This window comes from Zophobas morio, unplaced genomic scaffold (genome assembly GCF_036711695.1).
Source record: "Zophobas morio isolate AGI-343-1 ecotype UQ-CSIRO unplaced genomic scaffold, CSIRO_AGI_Zmor_V1 ptg000006l, whole genome shotgun sequence".
Lineage (NCBI taxonomy): Eukaryota > Metazoa > Arthropoda > Insecta > Coleoptera > Tenebrionidae > Zophobas > Zophobas morio.
Genome location: NW_026972111.1, coordinates 11,314,618 through 11,338,978, shown reverse-complemented (window position 1 = coordinate 11,338,978; position 24,361 = coordinate 11,314,618). Strand labels below are relative to the sequence as shown.

Sequence of the window (24,361 nt, the reverse complement as noted above, 5' to 3'; positions counted from 1 at the left end):
AAAAAGATAGACTCCGAGCATATGCCACTGGAGGTTGAAATAGAAGAATATGACAGAAAACAGGAAAATATGTAATGAGAGGACCAGTGGCGCATTGGAAGAGAAGTTAAGAACGCACACTTTCGTTGAATCAAAATGGGATAAATTGGAACAACTATTAAAAAAGATGCAGAAATGAAGGTTGAAATTAGTGTAACAAAAAGTGGAAGGAGAAAAAATGACGAGTGGAATGAGGAATTTTACGTTTTAAAGAGACAAACAAGAAATAAAGCATTAAGAAGATGGAAAAACCAAAAGTAAACGTGAGAAGAGTTCCTAAAAGTCACAGAAACATAAAGAAGTAAATTCAAAATGTGTCGAAAGGAGTGATGAACTAAAAGAAGAGAAAAAAAGAGAAAAAAATACTGACAGGAGATGGAAGGGAATAGCGTGAACGAAAAAGAAGGATAGTTTAGGATCTACTATGGTGGTATGGTTGGAAATTAACACTTATCCTTCATACACTATGGTATATTATATTGTTAATGTAGGAATAATACTTAAAATATTTCCATTCATTCCATTTAAAGCTCACGAGGTACAAATAAAACTTTATTGTAAATTAAGATTTCAACATAATTCTTTATATTTTAGTAGTAGCAGGCACTTAATATTTCAACGACTGAAATACACGAAACTCTTTAAATTAATTTGTCTTAAATTATGGCACCAATTACATTTTACTTACTATAAAATGCACCAAGCAGTTAGAGTCCAGTTATGATTTATGGAAAGAAAACAGGAAACACGACGATTTCACCTACAGGCTACGTCAGGCTAGTTAGCCTTCCACTTGCTCCAGAAATTCTTTTGCACAAAGTGCATACTTTCTCAAGACCAATTACAGTCTATGATAATGTTGTATTAAAGAAATACATTTTTTAATATCTCATTGATGGTGACATATGTATGTGGCATTTTGTAGACTGAAATATACCAGTTATACCACACTAGAATCTTTCTGAACGCTGAACTGTCCAAATTTTGTCGCTCACTTTTGTCACAAAGTAGGTAAAATCGCCTTGAAGCTATTATGGTTTATTTCAAATTTTATCATGAACTGAAAGGTTTTAATACTGTTTTTCACTGAATGGTACATTTTTTTACAAAAAATACCGACACATAACTGACGTTTTCCTCAACTTGAGAAAGAAATAGAAATAGATAGAGATTAAAACACCTCCCCATCTTGATTCAGTAGCATTATCTTCTTTGATTTTTTGATGCGGATTTTTTCGGTTGTAGCTTCTTAAAGATGGGATGATTGTGACCTCAATATACAAGTGTACAAATAGTGTCTTGTGGTAACTAGTAAGCGGAATGGTACTTCATGGTACGAAAATATATATGTATATTTTTTTAACAAAATGAAACAAGAACCATGGGAAAAGGACATTCGCAACATAGCCACTGGAAAAAAATACCCATAATTATTTTGAACAATGTTAAAAACGTGGTCAGTGAAAAATATATTATGAGAAAATAGCTCTCTATGTTACTAGTACATAATGCATAGATTTATTGGACGCGTCCAATAAAAAGCATCATGTACGTGTGACATACATAGCTTTATGTTTGACTCAACAAAAGATTTTTTTTTTGTAACTTTTTCATCTCCATTTAAAAATTTTTGATAAATTTTAGTAGGCATTGTTGTTGTCACAGGCAAATAAATTGTTTGACAAGTGATTGTTTTTTTTAAATCGCCAATTAGCTGTATAAATTTGTTCAATTTTGAATAAGAAATGAGTTCAATAGAACTATTGAAAGTTCTTGACGAGATTCAGAATATTGCTTTAAAAGCAACAGAAGAACTGCTGCCGAAGAAATCTAAAATTTTGTATGAAACTGCGTACAAGACATGCCGGCTCTGGTGTACAAAGAACAAGATTATTAAAACCACCGAAGATTGCCTGTTGGCATATTTTCGTAGTGAACTTGTGTCCTTCAGAAGTTCTTCCCTGAGAGTATAGATATTAGTCCATTTTCTGGTCTCATTCTTTATCTCAAAAGAAAAGAAGAAGGTCATAAGCCAAAAAAATCCTCCACTCTGACTAAAGAACATGCGGACGCCTTCAGCATATACCAGTCACTGCTTTCGTCGTACTTCTGCTAGCATTCTAGCACATGCTGGAACCAGTATGGAAGGTATTAAGAGACATGGTGGATGGCGGTCATCGGCAGGGGCTGAAGGCTACATCGACCAGTCAGAAAGTTCAAAAATTAATGTTGCTTCAACTATATTAGGTACAACGGAAGAATCATTAGGGGATTCAGTTATTAATTCTAGAAACAAAGAAATAACAGAAAATGCATCATCGACTGGATTCAACATCATCAACAACACAAATTGTGTTATTAATATTAACCATTATTGTAATAAAAATAATTAAGAAACGTTGTAATGTTAGATATTGATATTGTCCATTATTTTTGTTTGAATAAATCGTTTTGAGTTGGAGTCCAAATTACTTTACAGTCCAAAAAAGTGGTAGATTATGGACTGTTGAAAGTGTCATAAATGACATCGTTATGATTGAGTCAAACAAAATATATTGATGTACTGCCACTTTTCTGTCAGCTGTATAAATAAAGACTTTACAGGTAATCTATACTTACTCAATCCTTAAAATGGTTATGTCTAATAAACATACACCTTCTTAAGACCTCTTTATATGTAGTTTTGAATACGTTAAACCAGAGAAGCACTTGCAATGGTCATCTTGTTTTGTTCTACAGTTCGAGAAACGCAACACAAATTTTTCTTGGGGTTAATCCATCCAATCCATAATAAACAAACAAATAAATAAATAATAATAGACATAGATCCGTCTGCAACAAAACAAGATCTGTTACTTAGGTAACAATTATCTAAATATTGAAACCACAGTAAGCAACTATTGTATCTATTGAATCATTTTGTGTACCAATATTTTCAAAACTAAGTATTCTATCTCTAAGTTTAAAGATAAAAAAAACCCTAGTTATTTGTCGCTAAAATGTATGTCTGCATTTACATCGACGCAAATGTGATCGATTTTATAACAAAGTAACGTGGTGCGAGCTTGAAAGCACAAATAAATGAGCGAATTAAGAAAATCCAAACGCTAGATGTGACAGGTGACAATGTATCTGGAAACTTCATTGGCCATAAAAAAAGAATGAAAAAGTAACCAGAAGAAAGCTGGTTAATAGATTATATACCAATTAAGTTATCCCGCTCAACCATAAAGACTTTAGAAAAAATGTCTTTGTGCGTATTCATACAATAAGTTTCGCATGTTATACTTAAACAAAAGTTTTCCTTAAACCATTTAATTACGATTGTCTTCAAAATTATACAAATTTTGAATATGGGCACATAACGACGGTGCGTTATATTTTTCCTAGGACCGTTAGTGTTTTCATAAATTTAAAATCGTGAAATATTGATTAAGTGGTCAAGATATTATGGCGCTGAAATAAATAAATCCAAAAAAACAAAAATATGTTGCTTATGAATGACAGTCATTTTACGTTTAGTTTAGTGTGATTGTGTGAGAATACATCACAAGCGAGAGAACTCATATTCTTATCACTTACCTAATATGTTTGGGTATCCAGATTAACAGTTGAAAGTCGTCTCAAAAGTTTACTTCCAATTACCGTAATAATGATAAAAACTGGCAATAAGTGATGATGTTTAATTAATAATTAGCCTCTGTTTCCACAATGTTTCTACTGTTTACAACATTGAATTGATATATAAACTTACAAATAATTTAAATTATAGGTATGTGCCAGTCTAATACACTATGGATTCGACAATAAAAAAAATTCATCTGAACAATAATGATGCATCTCCATTTAACGGTATAAAAATATAAATAATCAATTTTTATATAAAGAAAAATTTAATAATGTAGAAAACCAAATGTTATCTCGTCTACATAAAATAAATAGTCTTACATAAGAATGGAAATAAAATAATTATATTAAGTAACAAAACATAGCAGAAATATGCCTTTTTGTATTTTACTTCAAACAGCAAGTGACATCTTGTTAAGTTATTCTTGGTCAGTTCGGTTTTTAAAGTACTGCACTTTTACCCGCAGATTAACTAGACTTCATGTTACTTGAATTACTCCACCCCTTCAAATTTCAGCAATTTTGCTTTTTTTCTAAAGCAACTGAGAGTGGTGAACGGTCAAAAGATGTCACTAAATTAATATCGGCACCCGATGCAACTAAAATTTCTATAATTTCATCGTGTCCGAATTCGCAAGCTATGTGAAGAGGTGTTGCGCCTGTATTTCTACGCTGGTTTATGTTTGCACCTAACGCAAGCAGACGTTCTACAACTTTGATTTGTCCACAATGAGAAGCTGTATGAAGAGGCGTAACACCGTCCAACCTCGCGCGATTAATTTCTGCACCCGACGTTACTAAAAGTTCGATAATTTCTTCGTGTCCAAATTCGGACGCTACGTGAAGAGGTGTTGCGCCAATATCTCTCTGTTGATTTGGGTCCGCGCCTAGCGTAAGAAGACGTCCTGCGATCTTGGTTTGTCCAAACTCACAAGCTGTAAAAAGAGGCGTAATTCCGTCGATTCTGCCACGATTAATCTCGGCACCTGACGCTACTAAATATTCAACAATTTCTTCGTGTCCGTTGTCACAAGCTATGTGAAGAGGTGTTGCGCCATTATCTCTACACTGGTTTACGTTTGCACCTAACGCAAGCAGACGTTTTGCAATCTGGATCTGTCCACAATGAGAAGCTGTATGAAGAGGCGTAACACCGTCCAACCTCGCGCGGTTAATTTCTGCACCCGATGCTACTAAAAGTTCTATAATCTCTTCGTGTCCGAATTCGGACGCTACGTGAAGAGGTGTTGCGCCAATATCTCTCTGTTGGTTTGGGTCCGCGCCTAGCACAAGAAGACGTCCTGCAATCTTGGTTTTTCCAAACTCACAGGCTGTAAAAAGAGGCGTAATACCGTCTGTTCTGCCACGATTAATCTCGGCACCTGACGCTACTAAACATTCAATAATCTCTTCGTGTCCGCATTCACAAGCTATGTGAAGAGGTGTTGCGCCATTAATTCTACACTGGTCTACGTTTGCACCTAACGCAAGCAGACGTTTTACAATCTTGATTTGACCACAATGAGAAGCTGTATAAAGAGGCGTAACACCGTCCAACCTCGCGAAATTAATTTCTGCGCCCGATGTTACTAAAAGTTCTACAATTTCGTCGTGTCCGAATTCACAAGCTACGTGAAGAGGTGTTGCGTTAGTATCTCTAAGCTGATTTGGGTTTGCGCCTAACACAAGAAGGCCTTTTGCTATTCTAGTTTGTCCATACTGGCATGCTGTAAAAAGAGGCGTAATACCGTCCGTTCTGTGGCTATCGACTTCGGCACCCGATGTTAGTAAAAGTTCTATAATCGTTTCATGTCCTAATTCACAAGCGACGTGAAGAGGTACTGCGCCATTGTCTCTAGGGTGGTTTAGATCTGCGCCTAACGCAAGTAAACGTTCCACAACGTTAATTTGTCCGAACTGTGAGGCTGTAAAAAGAGGCGTAATACCGTCCAATCTGCCGTGTTCAATATCGGCACCTGACGCAACTAAAAGCTCTGTAATTTCTGTGTGTCCGAATTCGCATGCTACGTGAAGAGGTGTTGCACCATTATCTCTAGGCTGATTTGGATTTGCGCCTAGCCCAAGTAGACATTCTACAACCTTGATATGTCCATACTGCGAAGCTATAAAAAGAGCTGTAACACCGTTCATTTTCTCGCGATTAATTTCGGCACCCTCTGTAACTAAAAATTCTACAATTTTGTAGTAACCCCCTTGACTTGCAAAGTAAAGAGCTGTAGCTCCCTCAGTATCAGAGGCTTCTATACTAGTACCTTGTTTCACTAAAAATTTGATAACTTTCTCAAATTGTCTAGCAGATGCTAGGTGAAGGAATGTCTTGTTCACGATATTTCTGGCATCTAAAACCTTTTTCTCAAGTTTTAATAGTTTTGCATCTTGTCTATCACTTAAAGTTGATACCTCTAAATTTAGGTGGTCTATTACATCATCATATCCGCAAACAGCTGTATAATATAATAAATTTATTATATGCTCGACAGGTAGATCCAATAAATTTTTATTCAGTTGTTTTAAGATCTTATATTCTATGACAAGACTGTTGCTTTTTCGGGCGTACAACAGCGGCGTCATTTTTAATAACAAATCGCATTGAGCTAAATCACAGATATTTAGTAAATAATTTAATATCTTTAAATTTTCCGTCTTTTCACCCTCCACATTAGGAACATCTGAATCATTTACGATGTAGGCGTCTGCAGTTGTTGTAACATCCAATCGAGGATGTCTCTGTCCCCAAGAAGAAGCTACATGTAAGACACTTCGACCACCGGCATCTGTACCTGTGCGAATTTGATGTTCATACCTCTCCAATAAATTTATGTTCTTGTATAATACTGCCACATGAGGTGGTGATTCTTTTGCCAAGAGCAAATCGAAAAAAAAACGTACATTTAGATACCTTGGTTCAAAAATCACATCTACAAAAATAGATGAAAGCCGCTGATTTTGAGAGAAATAAAGCGCTGCGAAATATTCCGCAAAAGAGTTATGAATGAAATGTGCCGGCTTAGATATTATTTTTGTTAATAAACCTACCGAAATGTATTCTTCTTTAGATTCCTCGAAATTATGCTCAAGATCGATATTCAGTTTCTTTAAGAATTCTATAGAAAATAATGTTCTTAGGGCTAAGTTTTGATGGTATTTGAGAATTGCATCTTCTAGTATTTTTAATGCTGATTCATACAAGGGATTTTTAAAATCCCCTCCCACGGTTTTCTCAAAGTAGACCTTCATCTTTTCTTCCACAAAATAGTGATATAAATCAGTCAAAACAAATATATTACAAAGAAGTTTGAAATATTTGTTTATATCTTGTCGAAGCAAATTTGTGAGCATAAAGATTTGTAAAGGTATACCCAAGATTTCTGTGTGTTCAACCAGTGCAAATGAAGACCGAACTGTGCTTATAATTTGGTCAATCTCTTCGGTTGTATCAACGTTTTCAAGACGTTTTTTAATGTAAGTAATTTGCTCTGGTTCACTGAATTGACATAAATTTAAAGAAAGCACGTTAAATTTATTCTCTAATAATTGTTTCAGTTGAAATCGACTTGTTATCCACTGGACGTGGTTTGCTTTGGAAAGCTCAACAATTAAACTTGTAATCGTTTCAACAGATTCAGCGGGAATTTCGTCCAGGGCATCCCAAATGTAATACACTTGGTTCTGTTTAATAAATACTTGCAAAAAATGTTTCGCTCCTTCATCCATGCATCTGTATTTCTCATTTAAAAGAAAATTTTGCAAAGTTTCTAAGTTGGCAGATTGATTATTACTAGTAAGATATTTGGAAAAAAGATACATATCTGTGGGGTTCATCATGATGGTCCAAATTTCTGGAGGAGAAGTGTTTTTTAAACTTTTCATTAATTCAGACTTTCCCATTCCGGGATTACTCACTATCAAATTTATATTGGTCTCAAGTTTTGTACACAACATCTCTTTTTCTGTCAAAAGGAAGTCAGTTATTTTATATTCTTCCAAACTGCTTGCATTACCCTTACTTTGAATCCATTCAAAATTGTCGGCATCTATAAATCTCAAGTGATGGTAGTTTTTAAAGTCTTTATTTTTGTCGCAAATCGCTTCAAACTGCATTTTTTGGCACGTGTTTGTAGTAATGAAAACGCTAATCGCGAAAGTTCCACTTTCTGCTATTTCATTCCGTTCAATGTGTATACTGCTTTCGTTTAAATAGTTTAAATAGTCGACAATATGAACACTGCAGTTCTTTAATTTTCGCTTCAATGAATCAAATTTTTGCACGCAGTCTACGACAATTAAAGTGTTTTCATCATTCTTTTCAAAATATTTGAAATTTATAACATTTCTCCATAGATACCTGTCGATGTATGGCGTCGGAAGATTTTCTTGTAGCCCTCCTACAGCGTATGGTTCGTTCAACATTTCCACCAAATAGCTTGTTCTTACAGCATCAATAAAATCTTTACGAAATGCATTTTTTAAACTAACTTCTTCTTTTCCCTGAATAGACAAATTAAACGTTTCAAGAACACTATCTCTGGATGATGCCTTTAAGTCCGATAAATTTCGAAAAACTGAACAGTCGTAATTAGTAAATTTTTCATTAACATCGTCTCCGAGAACAATAAACTTAGCCTCTGGACACAACGTAATCACTTTATGAATGACTGCATCCTCCGTTACTATTATTGGACATGTACCGTTCAACCACAATAATGTGCTTAATAAATTAAAATCTACGTCGTCAAGAGTTTTAATATAATATGGGCTTAGGTGATACATTTCTCTCGTTTTATTCAATTGTTTGGTATCTTTAACCTGAGTCATAGCATCGCCCCACAAGTCTTTAATTTTATGGTAAGTACTATTTTCAAACACCGTAACCGTGAAAGCAGAAATTACTTCTCGTAGAATTTTCATATTCTTATTTACACTACTACCAAAGGACAACGGTTTAATTCGAGAAGATAAAAGCGTAAGTGCAATGGCACGTTGTATCCAACTTTTACACAGTTTATGTTTTTGACCTTGTTGTTGACTCCACCTGGATATCATTTTCAAAAATGCATCACATTCGGTTTGATTTGCGAGATATAATTTTTTAAACTTCTCGACAATTTTTGTTTCAAGAGTTTTAAGATTATCTTGATTAACAAACAAATAAAATTTCTCAAAAAAATTTTTGTACATTAAAATTTCTGGGGAGTAATCGTATGTACAGTCATTTTCAACAACATGAAACTTATAACAATGATTTAATTCATCAGATATCTGAAGAATTTTATCTTTTGGTTGAAATGGAGACAACCCAATTAGAAAATCTTCACCGTCAAGCCAAAATCGTGTACTTTCCTTAACGCTAAACTTAAGATTAGTATATAAAATAAAATTATCTACATGGCACTTTATACTTTGAACAGAAGTGAAATATTTTTTTACGCTAAAATCTCCGCTTTCTTGTTTGAGTTGTTTTATGGATAATGTACCTCGATCGTTATGTTTAAGTTGTAAAGCAGAGACATTGCTACCTGTTGCTGATGTAGTTTTTATAACAATATCATCAAATGCACCAAAATTTTCATCATTAGAGGATAAATAAAAATCTTCGATTTGGTTGTCAAGGGCCCAATTGATTCCGATGTTGGCGATGTTGAAATTTTCATAATCGGTACCTTTGTTGGTTGTACCTGATCGTTTTTCAAATGTCTGAAAAAATAGCAGTAGCAGATTTTAGAGAATTTCACTGTCGTTGGGTTGCAAGATAAATACGTAAACCTAAAAACGTTTGACAGTCCTTTGCCTTTGAGTAACTAAAGAGTAGTTCACTTTGTTAATTAGACGAGCTTATTTAAAATCAGAAATTGTGTCCACTTTCAAAAATCAGTGCAGAGGATAAACAAATACCTGTACAAATAAATCAATCGTTTTACGGCTTATATGTAGTTTTTCTTTACTCATTCAAAGTAGGTATATCTATGAGTTATATATGAATTGTTTCTTTATAACAATAAACACTGAATTAACGCGGCTTAACTTGAAACATAAACCAATCGCTAACTGACACTGATCTAATATAATAAAGGCTATAATAATAGTTAATAACACAGCTTTTTCTCGTTTCATAAGAAAAATGCTAACTTAACTTTAATCATTCTGAAGTTGGCTTTGGATTACGTTGACCTTGAAATATTTTTGTCGTTGGTATGTCCGTTTCAAGTTTCAAGTATGAAACTTTTGTTATCGTAAAATTAAAAATACAAACCAAAATCTGAAGTTAACTTCAACGACATTAACTTAAAAATTAGATGTTACGAACTATTCACTCACCTCCATGGTTCGGATGGGACTCAGTAAGACTTAAAGTGAAGAAAGAATATTAAAGGAGCCATCGATGATGTACTTTTCAAGTAATGAAGACAGAAATAACAGCATTTTTCTTATCAGCGACGTATTATCTACATCGCAAGGTCACAACTGAAACAGTGCGGCTGTGCCGCTGTGGATCAGAGGTTAGACATTATTATTCAGGCAGTGAAACACAGCTGTAACGGAGCAGCACACTAAAAATAAAATGTTAAACAGACTGCGCGTTGAGAGTCGCAGAATTCCTTCCTTCGAGTAGAAGATGTTTGAAAAAGTGTCTGATATCGCGGTTTCGACGGTCATGAATGGCCCTTTCCTTTCAGCTTAGTCTTACTCTACTGCGCATGAGATACAAAAATAATTCTATAAGAATATCAAAACAGTAGCAGTAAAATTTACTCGAGTTTTTATGTTGTAAACATTTTTGTTTTTATTCCATACTTACCTGTACCTAATTCTACCTCTATGCCTTCTTACCTTCCTTTGTTTGAACACATCTGAATATAATGTAATAAGTCATATTAAAAAATATACTCCCACTACTTTTTATGTGCACAAAATAGTGAATTTTTGACCGAGAAACATTCTAACATCACCCACCGTAAACAAAATTACTTTCGTTTATAAACACTGCTTATTACACTCCGATATTCAAATTGATATACGTGTCCCTGATTGATTGATACCGTCACCACAAAATTTTCTAACAGAAATAGAAAATTAGCTAGGTGAGGGAAAGTCTTGTTCACGACATTTCTAGCACCTAACACCTTTTTATTGAGTTTAGCGAAGTTGAAATGTCTAAGTTGTACTGCCAGATTTCACAGTCTTAGCGGGTGCTAATAGATAAAAAACAGTTTGAATTCATCAGCGTACACTGGTTTTTGACAAGTTATTAAAATTTGCGTAGATAACATCTGCTTGGTTATTTTGGTCTATTGACTTCGAAATGTACTCAGTAGTTTTTTTTTGCAAGGCTATGCTGGAAGGGCGAGATTAAACTTTTAAATGAAAAATACAAACGTTTATAAATGACCGATTCAAAAATTTTGGAAAAGTTGCACATCAGACAAATTGATCTGTATTCTTCAATCATGGTCATCTTTTTTTAAATACTGGAGTAACTGTGGCTTCTCTCCAGGTATCGGAAAAACATGAAGTCTTGATAAAGGTTGAATATAAAATGAAGAGATTTAACCAAAATCGACCTACGATCTTTTATGAGAAAGCTGCGCGAATTTTTGGGCCCGTTCAAGGCTTCCAGTATTTCGTCTTCTGTTATATTCTCACATTTTTCTGTGATGTCAATCAAATCATTATGGTTTACGATATAAGAATGAGAAGGGTCAGATCTGACCTAGACGCTTTTAACGAAAGAGGGAAAAGCATTAACAATTTCAGGTAGTGTTGAAAAGTCTTGATCTTAGTGTTTTTTGCAGGTTTAATAATTTCTAATTTCCCGAATTAAGTCGAGTATTTCGGAGACCACCTTTTATGTAATGTGTAAATTTGTAAATTCATTTTCATTCGTCCCAAAGCTTGAATTAATGCATAATTTAAGCTCATATAAATTATTTCTTCTTTGAAATTCTTGATAGTGTGTAGCTTAATTAAATGTTGCTTGCTACATTTATTGTGATTCTAATACTCGTCTAATTATTGTAATAATTTCAAGAACCATACGATTTGATATTCTAATTAAAACAAAAGCACAAGATCACGGAATACACGGTTTCTAGTTAAAGTTAACAGTTTTCTTTCATGTGATTTATGGATGGTTTAATTGTAAACTTCATGCGGAGAACCGCATCCGCGTGAAACGTGCAGCTTGGTTTAAATAGCTGGCTAGTTTGCGAAAACCGGGTAAGGGATATCATATGCGGTAGGTTTTTTGCCTATGAATGTAGTGTGCGTGTGTGTTATATCTGTCAAGAGAGTTAAATCAAAATTAATTTCAGTTCAGTTTAAAGAATTCTATGGTCCCTTCAAGATTCGACTTATGGAAGTTCGATTGTATATACTTACCTTACGATGGTTTAACATCAGCTTGATAATTATCACAGTTTATTAATTTACAGACGAAATTATTAGGTAAAAAAAAAATCGGTTGTCTGTAAAGTCGGTTTACTGACGATAGTTGAACGTGACAACGTCTTAAGAAAATACTGATGGAATGGTAGCATTTTTCAAAAGAAAATTTTAATTTCATTTGTTTAATAGATTTGTATGTATATAGAGAAGGAGGTAATTAGAAATCACAATGAAATTGATCAAGTTAGATTTATTTATACGCATAAATACAATTATGTCAATTTTTTTAGTTTAATGTGTCTTGAAAACATTGACACTACATTCACTTTTCACTGCACTTGATACTCGACCAAAACATGTCAATGTACTATAATATAGCAGCTGTCCACGCAGACGCATCGCTCACTCAAGTAGGAGAGAGACGGATGGCGAACGCTGCCGAACGCGAAGGCCGATTGTGCCTCTTTGTCGCTCGTTCCGCGTTCTCGCTTGCACTTCAAGCCTTACATGGAACGTGACAGAGCGAGGTAACGCCGCATGAGTCATGCTTTTTCGTGCGTGCAGCCGGCTCCATCGATTTATAAGACGTTGTCACGTCAAAAATATAACTACTCACCTCATTGAGGACTTGAGAACATTTTGTGTTGTTTGCATTTTATAAATAGTAAATATCAGAGCTCTTCACATACACATATAAAACGTCAGTGAATATAGTGAAAAAATTATATTTACAACTCTTTAAAAATCCTATACTAAGTACGTACAATTTTAAGATTTGTTCAGTTTTTGGCTACAACTGTGGATGTTTGATCAATTCATTTTAAATGTCGGAATAACACACTAGTCGTCTTTCATAAAATCTCAACTGATAAGTCGAACTTTCTACTGCCTCTAGAAATCGTCTTGTGCAATGGATGATTATAGTCCATACAGTAAATAAGTATATGCAGTAGATAATATAAGGTATTATTTGTAGCAGTAGATATAGCCTGAGGGTTGTTTATAAAAATGGGTACAACCTTAAGTAATTCATTGATGACAAACTGACACATAAAGCTTTCAAAATTGACCTAAACTTTGAACAACTACAATCTTATGGAAAATTCTTATTACTACTTTCTAGTATGTTTCCTAATTTTTGAAAATAAAGATTGTAATTCTGTTTTCCTTTGAATAGAGCATTTAACAAAACGGTCGTTATGAAATAAATTTTGTAAACCCACACATGTTTTTTCAGACAGAAGTTGAAGGCCATCAATTCTTGAAGTAATCATCACGGTTGGTTCGACATCTAGGTGAAGCAGTCTTCTCACAACAATTAATTCGTGGTTGATATTTATTTGACAGTTACTTAATACTAAACGGTACAGAGAATCCATCTGTAACAAGAAAACCATCAATTACCTACCTATAATTTTCAAAGGTGTTAACATTTTAATACAGTGAAAATCTCTAAATAGATGAAGACATTGTTATGTCCCGGTTCGAATTAAATTTAGCAACAAAAAAGGAACCTCTTTGTAATGTAGACGAATTGCACTCTTTCTTAGGTAGTGCGGATCGTTTGTTTCGCCACTCGATAGTCAGATTCATTCAGTCAGTGGTAGTGAAGACTCAAATAAAATATCAGATGGTTTAATTAAATGCCACTGTAAATTGGAAGTGGGAACAGGGATTAAATGCTGATTTTGTGTCATGATGTGTTCTACGACTGGAATTTTGCGATATTTATTCTCGGATACGCTTCTCACAGCGACGTGTGTACCGAACGACATCATTGTGGCTTCGACCATATTTAACAGGTGTTTTATTTATGTAATGGGGAATGCGATTCACGATGTATTAGTCTTAATGGATTAACCCTGATTTATTTAATTTGACACCCTGTAAATATTTTGATGTGAAAAATGCTTGACATAAATGTGGCGTAATTAAAGGTTGTAGCTTTGTTGCCACTTTGATGATTATTGAGTTAAAATTCCGATTTATTCAACTGTCAATATTTAAAATTTGTTTACGTATCACTAGAATAACTTTAATGTTTTCATCCACTCACTTTAGACAAGATGTGAAGTGGAAAACTTTGTTAAATTTGCTGTATTACTGTAGCATAAATTTATAATCTTGCATTTGAAGAGAACGAGGAGATCTTTGTACCAAAAAAATTCAGTCATTTAAAACTTAATAAGATTGTTCCTTTCATATTTTGTGTTGACAATTCGGGATCATTTTTTCACGTTTGCGGTTCACCACTTCGCATTAGAACGCATTCCGCCATTTTAAAACACAACATAAGGTCCCATTTTGTTGACGATCACAGTTTATGGCCACTTTTTCAAATTTTTCGCGGTTTTTCAAAAGTTTGTGTGTAAGTCTCTAATGTGAAAACACAGCAGCTTAAGGTAACATATTTTATTACTTACCTAACGTGCGTGTGTATGCAGTTTAGAAGAAGGAAAACCATCCCAAAAATGATTATTCATACAATGAAAATATTGGTGACGGTTGATGATATTTAAAGCAAAATAACATTTTAACAATATTTTTATTGCTTACAAAGTTTAAATGACTAACTACCCGAAACTGATTCGAGTGATATGCACCGATCTTATTCAAGTACGAATTAGAAAACAGATATTTTGGCAACATAAATACTTAAAAGTACTCAGTCTTAATTCTACCTCTTGATCATTTATTTTTGGTTAGTTCAGTGTTTTAAGATATTACACAGTTACTTGTGTTATTTGATTTTTGAACCGTTTTCATTTGTGAACTATTAGAAACACCAAAAAGTTCGGCAATTCTGGTATGCCCGTTTTTTAATGCTACAGACAGTGGCGTACGAACTATAAAAGCCCTATGATTAATGTCTGCACCTGATACAAGTAAAAGTTCTACAATCTTTTCGTGTCCTTTTTCGCAAGCTATGTAAAGAGGTGTACAGCCGTTGGATCTAGATTGGTTTATATCTGCACCAAATGCAATTAAACGCTCCGCAATATTTTCATTTCCTACTTCGCACGCTATGTAGAGAGGTGTAGCACCGCAACGAGTGCCCTGGTTTATTTTTGCGCCCATATAAAGTAAACGTTCTACAATTTTAATATGTCCAAACTGAGTAGATATAAAAAGAGGCGTGACTCCATCCTCATTCCCGAGATTAATGTCTGCACCTGATGTAACTAGAAGTTCTAGAATGTTCATGTGCCCTCTTTCGCAAGCAATATAAAGAGGTGTAACGCCAGTGTAGCTACCCTGGTTTATGTTTGCACCAAAAGCAATTAAGCGCTCCACAATATGTTCGTGTCCATTTTGACAAGCTATGTAAAGAGGTGTAGCGTCTATGATTGTGGACTGGTTTATGTTTGCACCAAATGCAATTAAGTGCTGCACAACAATTTCGTGTCCTCTTTCACAAGCTAGGTAAAGAGCCGTAACATCACGAATTGTGGACTGATTTACTTTTGCGCCTGCTGAAAGTAAACGTTCCACAACCTTAATATGTCCTTCCTGTGAAGATATCATAAGAGGAGTAACACCTTTCACAGTTGCGAGATTAACTTTCGCACCTGATTTAATTAAAAGTTCTACAATGCTTTCGTATCCGAATTCGCAAGCTATGTAAAGGGGTGTCGCGCCAATTTTTCTAGATTGGTTTATGTTTGCACCGTATGTAATTAAGCGCTTCACAATATTTTCGTTTCCATATGCGCAAGCTATGTAAAGAGGTGTGGTACCGTTCACATTCCCCAGATTAATGTTTGCACCTAAAGTAACTAAAAGTTCTAGAATGTTTTCGTGTCCTTTCTGGCAAGCCACGTAAAGAGATGTGATTCCGTCAGTGCTACGAAAATTTATGTCGGCACCTAAGATCAGTAAATACTTAACTATTTTCTCATGATCTCTTTCGGATGCTAAATAAAGCAAAGTCATGCCCATTTTATTTTTAGCATTAAAAATTTTCTTCCGAGAATTTAGTAACCGTGCACGTGCTCCACTAAAAGAAGTTGACATTTCTAAATACAGATGTTCTATTACGTCAACATATCCACACACAGTTGTATAATATAATATGTTAATTATGTGTTCGATTGGTAGACCCATTAAATTGTGGTTCTGTTGCTTCAAAATCTTAATTTCATTAGCAAGACAGTTACTTTTTTGGGCATACATTAAGGGTGTCAATTTGAATAAAGCATCACGTGGATATAAATCGCAAATATTTAATAAATAATTTAAGATCTTCACATTTTCCTGCTTTTCAACCTCAACACTAGGACAACCAGAATCATCTACGATATAAGCGCCAGCAGTTGTTGTAACATTCAATCGAGGATGTATCTGTCCCCACGAAGAAGCTACATGTAGGACACTCCGTTCAGCGGAATCTGTACTTGTCCGAATTTGTTTTTCATAATTCTTCAATATATTCACGTTCTTGTATAATACCGCCACATGAGGTGGTGATTCTTTTGCCAACAGCAAATCGAAAAAAAAACGTACATTTAGATACCTTGGTTCAAAAATCACATCTACAAAAATAGATGAAAGCCGCCGATTTTGACAGAAATAAAGCGCTGCGAAATATTCCGCAAAAGAGTTATGAATAAAACAAGCTGGTTTTGACGTTATCTTTGTTAATAAACCAACCGAAACGTATTCTTCTTTAAAGCCTTCGAAACTATTTTCAATATCGATATTAAGTGTCTTTAAGAATTCTTTGGAGAATAATGTTTTCAGGGCTAAGTTTTGGTGGTACTGGAGAATTGCAGTTTCTAATATTTTAATTGCTGATTCAGACAAGGAATTTTTTTCAAAGTAGACCTTCATCTTTTCTTTCACAAAATAATGATATAAATCAGTCAAAACAAATATATCATTAAGGAGTTTAAAATATTTGCTTATGTCTTGGCGAAGCAAATTTGTGAGCATAAAGATTTGTAAAGGTATGCCTAAGATTTCTTTATGTTCAACCAGTACAAATGAAGATCGAATTTTGCTCATAATTTCTTCAAATTTGTTGGTCATATAAATGCTCTCTAGACGTTTTTTAATGTAAGTGGTTTGCTCTTGTTCGCTGAATTGGCACAATTTAAAGGAAAGCACATTAAATTTAGTCTCTAATAAATGTTTAAGTTGAAATCGGCTTGTTATCCACTGGGGGTGACCTTTTATAGAAAGTTCAACAATTAAATTTGTAATTGTTGCTAGATATTCAGTAGGAATTTCGTCCAAAGCATCCCAAACGTAAAATACTTGATTCTGTTTAATAAACACTTGTAAAAACTCCTTTGCTAGTTCGTCCATCGATTTGTATTTCTCATTCAAAAGAAAATTTTGTAAAGAATCTAAATTGTCAAACCGATTATTATTGTTTATAATATATTTCGAGAAGAGAGAAATATCTGTGGGTTTCATAAAGATGATCCAAATTTTTGAAGGAGATGTGTTTTTCAAACTTTTCATTAACTCGGACTTTCCCATTCCAGGGTTACTAATTATCAAATTTATATTGTTCGCAAGTTTTCTACACCACATTTCTTTTTCTGATAAGAGAAAATTATTCACTGTATATTCTTCTAAAATGCTTATATTGCCCTTGCTTTGAATCCATTCAAAACTGTCTTCATCTATAAATCTCAAGTGGTGGATATTTTTCGTATCTTTATTTCTGTCACAAATTGCTTCAAACTGCGTTTTGTGACACTTGTTTGTAGTGATAAAAACGCTAATTCGGGTAGTATCTCTTTCTATCTCAGTCGAATGAACGCTTGAGTCTCTTTCGTTTAAGTAATTTTCTATATTATGAATACTGCAATTTTTCAACTTCTGGTTTAATGAATCAGTGTTTTGCACGCCATCAATTACAATTGAAGTGTTTTCATCATTCCTTTGAAAATATTTTATATTTATAACATTTCGGCATAAATTCCTTTCGATATATGGTTCGGGAAGATTTTCTAGCAGACCGCCGATTGTATACGGACCCTCCAACATCTCTACCAAATGGCTTGTTCTTATAGTATGAGAAAAATCAAGACTAAATACATTTTTTAAACTGACCTCTTTTTTTCCTTGAATAGAAACATTAAACTTTTTGAGTACCTTATCTCGGTGTGGTGCTTTTAAGTCCGATAAATTTCGAAAAACTGAACTATGACTAATATTTTCTTTATTAATATCATCTACAAGAAGAATAATACTAACTTGTGGGCATAACTTTATCAGTTTGTGGACTACTGCATCTTCCGTTACAATTATTGGACATTTACCGTTCAACCACAGCAATGTGTTTAACAACTTCAAATCTATATTGTCAAGAGTTTTAATATAAGTTTGGCTAAGATGATACATTTCTCGTGTTTTATTTAATTCTTTAGTATCTTTAATCTGACTCATAGCATCGCCCCATAAGTCTTTAATTTTATGGTAAGTATTATTTTCAAATACCGTAATAGTGAAAGTAGAAATTGCCTCTCGTAAAATTTTCATGTTCTCATCTATACCACTACCAAAAGACAACGGTTTAATTCGAGATGATAGGAGTGTAAGTGCAATAGCACGCTGCACCCAACTCTTACACAGTTTATGTTTTTCGCCCTTCTGTTGACTCCATCGCGATATCATTTTCAAAAATGCATCACATTCTGTTTGATTCGCAAGAAATACTTTTGTAAATTTCTCAGCTATTTTTGTTTCAAGAATTTTAGAATTATCTTGATTAACAAACAAATAAAATTTTTCAAAAAAGTGTTTGTACATTAAAATTTCTGGAGAGTAATCATATGTACACTCATCTTCAACAACATGAAACCTATAACAATGATTTAATGTATCTGATATTTGAAAAATTTTATCTTTCGGCTGAAATGGGGACAATCCAATTTGAAAATCTTCACCATCAAGCCAAAATCGTGTATTATCTTTAACGCCAAACTTAAGATTAGTATATAAAATAAAATTATCTACGTGGCAGTTTATACTTTGAGCAGAATTGAAGTATTTTTTTACGCTAAAATCTCCGTTTTCTTGTTTGAGTTTAGCTATATGTAAGTTACCTCGATCGTTGTGTTTAAGTTGTAAAGCAGATACATTGCTACCTGTTGCCGATGTAATTTTTACGACAATATCATCAAATGCACCAAAATTTTCATCATTAGAAGATAAATAAAAATCCTCCACTTCAACGTCAGTGGACCAGTTGATCCCGATGTTTGCGATGTTCAAATTTTCATAGTCAATGCCTTTGTTGGTTGTACCGGACCTTTTTTTAAATGTCTGAAAAAATAACAGTAGTAGGTAGGTAAGGGTTCGTGAAAATTTTCGACAATTTAAACAATCAAAAATGCAACCCCAAGTAACTGGTAAGTGACAAGTGAGTCAACAAGAGTAATTTTGACATTTCACCACGAAAAAGTGACACTTCATTCACTATAAATTTGTAATGGTCGCCTATTTTGCAACACAGACAGAATAATAGTTCTTCGCTGTCGTCCAAGCAGTGGAAATGTAAACCCAAAGATGGCGCCAACGCAAATTTTAAAATTTTTGGGACTTATTTTAACTGCTCATAAAAGTGCTACATGTTTACAAAGAAATCACCAAAAAAAAAAAACAAAAAAAAAACATTTAATAAAAAAATATTCCATATATATATTGCAACGCATCAACGTAAATTTATCAAAACACGAATCCAAATCTGAAGCTAACTTCAGCGACATTAACTTAGGAATAAGATGTACTAAATATTAACTCACCTCCATGATTGTTGTAGGTCAGTAAGACTTTAATCAAAGAAACAATGTTAAATCGATGATTCATTTTTTAAGTAACGAATAAATAATGTTGTTTGCTGTTGGCGACGTGTCTACTTTACAAGGCTGCACCTATAACAACGTCGATTGTGGTTAGAAATTGGTGGGACAGTGAATCACAACAACATTTGATAACAATATCTTAACCGAAGACCGTGTGTCGAGAATCTCGTCGGGTTCGTTACATTATGTAATATCTACAATGTACATTATTGTCAACTTTTACAAGAAGTCAATTTTTTGAGCAGGTCAAATGTTTAACATGCAACAGAAACGTTCTAAGGTCACCCACTTTGTGTAAATTTGTTTCTATAGCATATGAACAACTTAACGTTGTTGCAGTGGCGGCTCGTGAAGTTTTCTTCAGAGGAGGCTCAAATTTGAAAAGCACTACTTTTTATATCTTTCATTATCTGAATATTTTTTTATCATGCCCACGAGAAGAACACTCCTGCGTTGATAGATAAATAAACTATTGCATTGATTAGTCTTTTCAAAATTGCCCTATTTTCACCAACTTTCTGGTTATAGTTCTCAATATCCCTCTTATGAGCGGAATCTAAAGTAGTAGATGTGATTTTTCTTATAGCCTGTTTTATCCCAAACGGAAGATTTATCACTTGTGAATAATACACAATTCCAACAGTATAATTTGTTTCTTAAAACCGAAGGCGTTAACCATTTAGTTTTGTTATAATTATTTTCATGAAATGCTCTGTTTTGCTTTTTACCTGTCATTACCATTAATGGGAGTGGTGGTGCTGGTCTCCCCTTTTGTTTTATAGCGATCTTTTTATCACAATCAAAGCTACTAAATTAATTTTTTAATAGATAATTTACGTATCTGCACATGAGACTGAATTATTTTCGTTGCTCATTCTCGATAAATAATATTAATATGCCGATAATACCAACTGTTTTTAACGATCAGAAATAAAATGCAAATAAATGATACAAAAAACACCTTAGGCTTTACGTAGGTACTAAACACCACTCACCACTGAATAGGGAGCACGCGAAACCACCTCAATGTTTTTCCTATTTACACCCGATGGCGCCAATTAATAAGAAAGAGATAAAATTATCCGTGCGACTTGATCTGAAAAGAGATAAACTAGCCGGAGGCTAGCGGCCTGAAGCGGCACCCTGATCGACGTTGTAGCCAATGCAGTACTAAATGACGATGCGTCAAGGTCTACGGTCTCAATAGCAAGATGCATTCTCGGCGGAGGCTAGCTTCTACCGCTGAAGCCAAACGCGGAGCGGTCTGAATTATGATTGTAAGGGCGCAAATATAATTTTTTTTCGACATTTTGACCTGATATATGATGAAAGTAAATTAAATCAAACAAAATATCCTGAAAAGTAACAAATGTCTACAAAAATACAAATTCTTTCATCGAAAAAATTAGAGGAAGCTCAGCTCCAAAAAACAGAGGAGGCTCAGCCTCCCCTGCCTCCTCTGAGGAGCCGCCACTGCGTTGTTGGTTGTTAGACGCCTCTAACGAAATTTGCGCAAAATTGATTTGTTGATTTTAGATAGATATTGTCTACAACGTTGTGCAATTGTCTTTCAGAATTTTAAAGCACCGTGAAAAGACAAAAAAAAATCGTTAAACATGCTAATTGTGATAAACGTAGCCAAGGTTAACAATATTAATAATATTGGTATTGGGGATTTTTCAGGGCCAATGTGTCATCCAACTGTTTAGCTAAGCTACTATATGGAAATCATTCCATTAAGTTTAAGTAGGCAAACACCATTGCATACGTCGTGCGTTAGGACATTTGGCGGAATTCCACCCTTTAGGTTGGTAGTTTAGGGTTGGAATGAGGGCACTTGACCCAGTTATTTTTTGTTTGGTATTGTGGGTATAAACACGTGTTAAACAAAACTTCCCTCGCTCCTGAAGTACAATGAAACATATCCAGCATTTTAGAGTTGAGTTTTTTCTTTACACAATACTTACGTGTTGACCAATTCGCCAAAATTTCACAGCGTTCCAGATTAGAAAATCGCTAACAATTAGTCTTACACTAATTATCACTTCCCGAGCGTAACCGTAGGAAGTATTGTAATCGAGTCCGTCGACCAAGTCACTACTTTTACGTTTTCTCGACCTTTCGTGACCCCTACAATACGAAGAAATAGGTCTCCCATTTCCGTCTGTCTGTCCGTCCGTGTGTCCATCTGTCTGCCGTCCCGGATTTGTGTTAGACAGATAATCTCCGAAAGCATCAGACAAATTTTATGTGTGCTATGAATATCATGCAGAAGTTAAAACGCTAACCAAAATTTGTCTATTATCCATTCTTGATTTTTATATAGTAAAGTAGGCTTTGATATTTTTTCTTTAAGTTGGATAAACTGATTTGATGATTTAGTTTTTTGTCTGTCAGTAGTCTGATTCTGATTGACATTTGCTTTGAACTGGATTGCCACTTTTCTACTTCATTTATTAGATCAGAATTATTAGACGCAATTTTTAATCAAGCAAACAAATGTTTTAATTTTGTCAGCATAGATAATTTGTCATTGTGACAGATTCACAGATCATTGCGACATTATTTAAAAAGAAAAAACCTAAAATAGTTTTACTGCAACAAAAAATTGCAATAAAAAGATGTTTTTTGCAGTTTCGAAAAGACAGGCCCGATCTTTCTTTCGAAGAAGTAACTACGAGGGTCTCGAACATATTTTCTGTAATGTAAAAACACACTGTAAAATATTTTTTAATTTTTTTTCTCATAGGTGGGAACATCAACTGTGGCGAAAATTTTATCAACGGGGGACCAAAATTTAAAAACAGCTCTTGTTTAAGGTAGCTCGATCACCTTGATCAGAGCCACCAATCCTGTAAGCGTGGTCTCTTTGGTTTTTATTCTTAATTAAATTTGCGTCCACACCATCAAAATAACTTGAGTCTATTTTAAGTCTAGTCGTTTTAAGTCCTCAATTACGCCCATTAAGTGCCACTTTTTTCCTACTGAAATGTCAAAATTACTTTGTTGGTCTCACTTGTCACTTTATTATACTCAGACGTCGAAAACTTACTTTTGCGTCTTTGGCCTTGTGTTTTTGTCCAACATTAAAAAAAAGCATAAAGTGCCTTGAACCAACTTTCGTTGAATCAAAGTGGGATGCATTGGAACAACTAATAAAAGATGCAAAAATGAAGTTCTTAAAGAGACAAACAAACAAGAAAATAAGAAGATGGGAAAACGTAAAGATAATACTCAGTCACAGAAATATATAGAAAATCCAAAATGTATCTAAAGGAGTGATGAACTAAAAGAAAGAGAAAAAAATATTGATAGAAAATGAAAGGGGAATAGCGTGGACTAGAGACGCTAGATATACTTTGGAAAAGAGTTGTGACACGAAACGTCAAAATTAATGGTAAATTTTATTTTACTATGCTGGCTACGGATGCCTTTTTTGAGTCATGTTTTGACAGTTTGTAATTGTCATTTAGTACATAGACCTGGAAGAGAATAGTCGTCGTCTGTTGTGTACGAAACTGTAGAAATACAGAAGCAAATGGTTTCTCATTGTTTAAAGGCCCCGAAAACAAGGTATTACTTAACAAATGGAAAGAACAGATGCAATATCCATCTTGAAAAATTGGCAAAAGGGCTTACATTTGCGAGGTTGTTGTCCGAAATTGTATTTTCCATCTAATCCTTGGTCAACAGGTTCACTTCAAAAAAGAGAATTTTATATTTCAAGTGAATGCAAAATATGTGAGAACGCAATTCCAACAATTTATAATGTGGCTGAATTTACGTCAAAATGACCGGTTCTTGGCAAAAAAAAAATGTTATTGATGAAGTTCAGCAGACTATTTTCGAAAAAGACAACTTCATCAAAAAACTGCAAATGAAAAAAAGTTGCAAGAAAAAATAACGCGGGGTGCTGAAAAAGAAATTAATGTTTTGAAAGCAAAAATTTCAAGTTTAGAAGGGCAAGTAATAAATTACAAAAATAAGGACGATGCATAAAACAGAACTATAAAAGGGATTCTCAACGAAAAGCAAATTCAAAATTGAAGTGTGAAATGTAAACTACCAAAACGCTGGAACAATAAAACAATAGAAGAAGCCATTAAAACAAAAATTTGTCTGTGGAACATCAGGACATAACTATATCTTTTGAATATAAATTTTCCGTTACCTTCAAAGTGGAACTCTATGCCGTAGAATTCAGCACATACCGTTTTTACCAGGAATTTTACATGAAATTTTTACCTATTTAACAATCAAAATTCAAAATTTTAACGATTAGGAAAGAGATTATTGTTTATTTTTAGGCGAAGCAGCAATCAATCCAGGTAAAGAATACTGTCGACGTTCCTCATTACTTTTGGGAAACAACATTAACAAATTTAAATGAAGTCGCTACCTATGTTTTGTTTTTTATGTTAGGAGGTGTAAGCTTACGATGGAAGCAAATCGTATGTTATCATTTTACTGGGAAT

General features: G+C 34.1%; 2 protein-coding genes across 4 annotated transcripts; both read right to left on the bottom strand.

The window, feature by feature from the left end:
* Nucleotides 1–578: 578 nt before the first annotated feature.
* On the bottom strand, nt 579–10,265 carry LOC135123604 (uncharacterized). Of its 3 annotated transcripts, none has more exons than XM_064048395.1 (4): nt 10,003–10,265; nt 3,622–9,381; nt 2,659–2,871; nt 579–2,325 (listed from the first exon to the last, which is right to left on the bottom strand). In XM_064048395.1, the coding sequence occupies exons 1-2, from the start codon at nt 10,006–10,008 to the stop codon at nt 4,180–4,182; spliced, it is 5,208 nt and encodes a 1,735-aa protein (XP_063904465.1). In that variant the 5' UTR covers nt 10,009–10,265; the 3' UTR covers nt 579–2,325; nt 2,659–2,871; nt 3,622–4,179. The 3 variants fall into 3 exon arrangements, with proteins under 3 accessions (XP_063904465.1, XP_063904466.1, XP_063904468.1); XM_064048396.1 differs by having other exon boundaries at nt 579–2,169; XM_064048398.1 differs by having other exon boundaries at nt 579–1,449.
* A 2,513-nt stretch (nt 10,266–12,778) lies between these two features.
* On the bottom strand, nt 12,779–21,344 carry LOC135123601 (uncharacterized). Its single transcript, XM_064048393.1, has 3 exons — nt 19,827–21,344; nt 14,493–19,347; nt 12,779–13,448 (listed from the first exon to the last, which is right to left on the bottom strand). Exons 1-2 carry the CDS (start codon nt 19,830–19,832, stop codon nt 14,785–14,787), a joined length of 4,569 nt encoding a protein of 1,522 aa, XP_063904463.1. The 5' UTR covers nt 19,833–21,344; the 3' UTR covers nt 12,779–13,448; nt 14,493–14,784.
* Between the last annotated feature and the right edge of the window lie 3,017 nt (nt 21,345–24,361).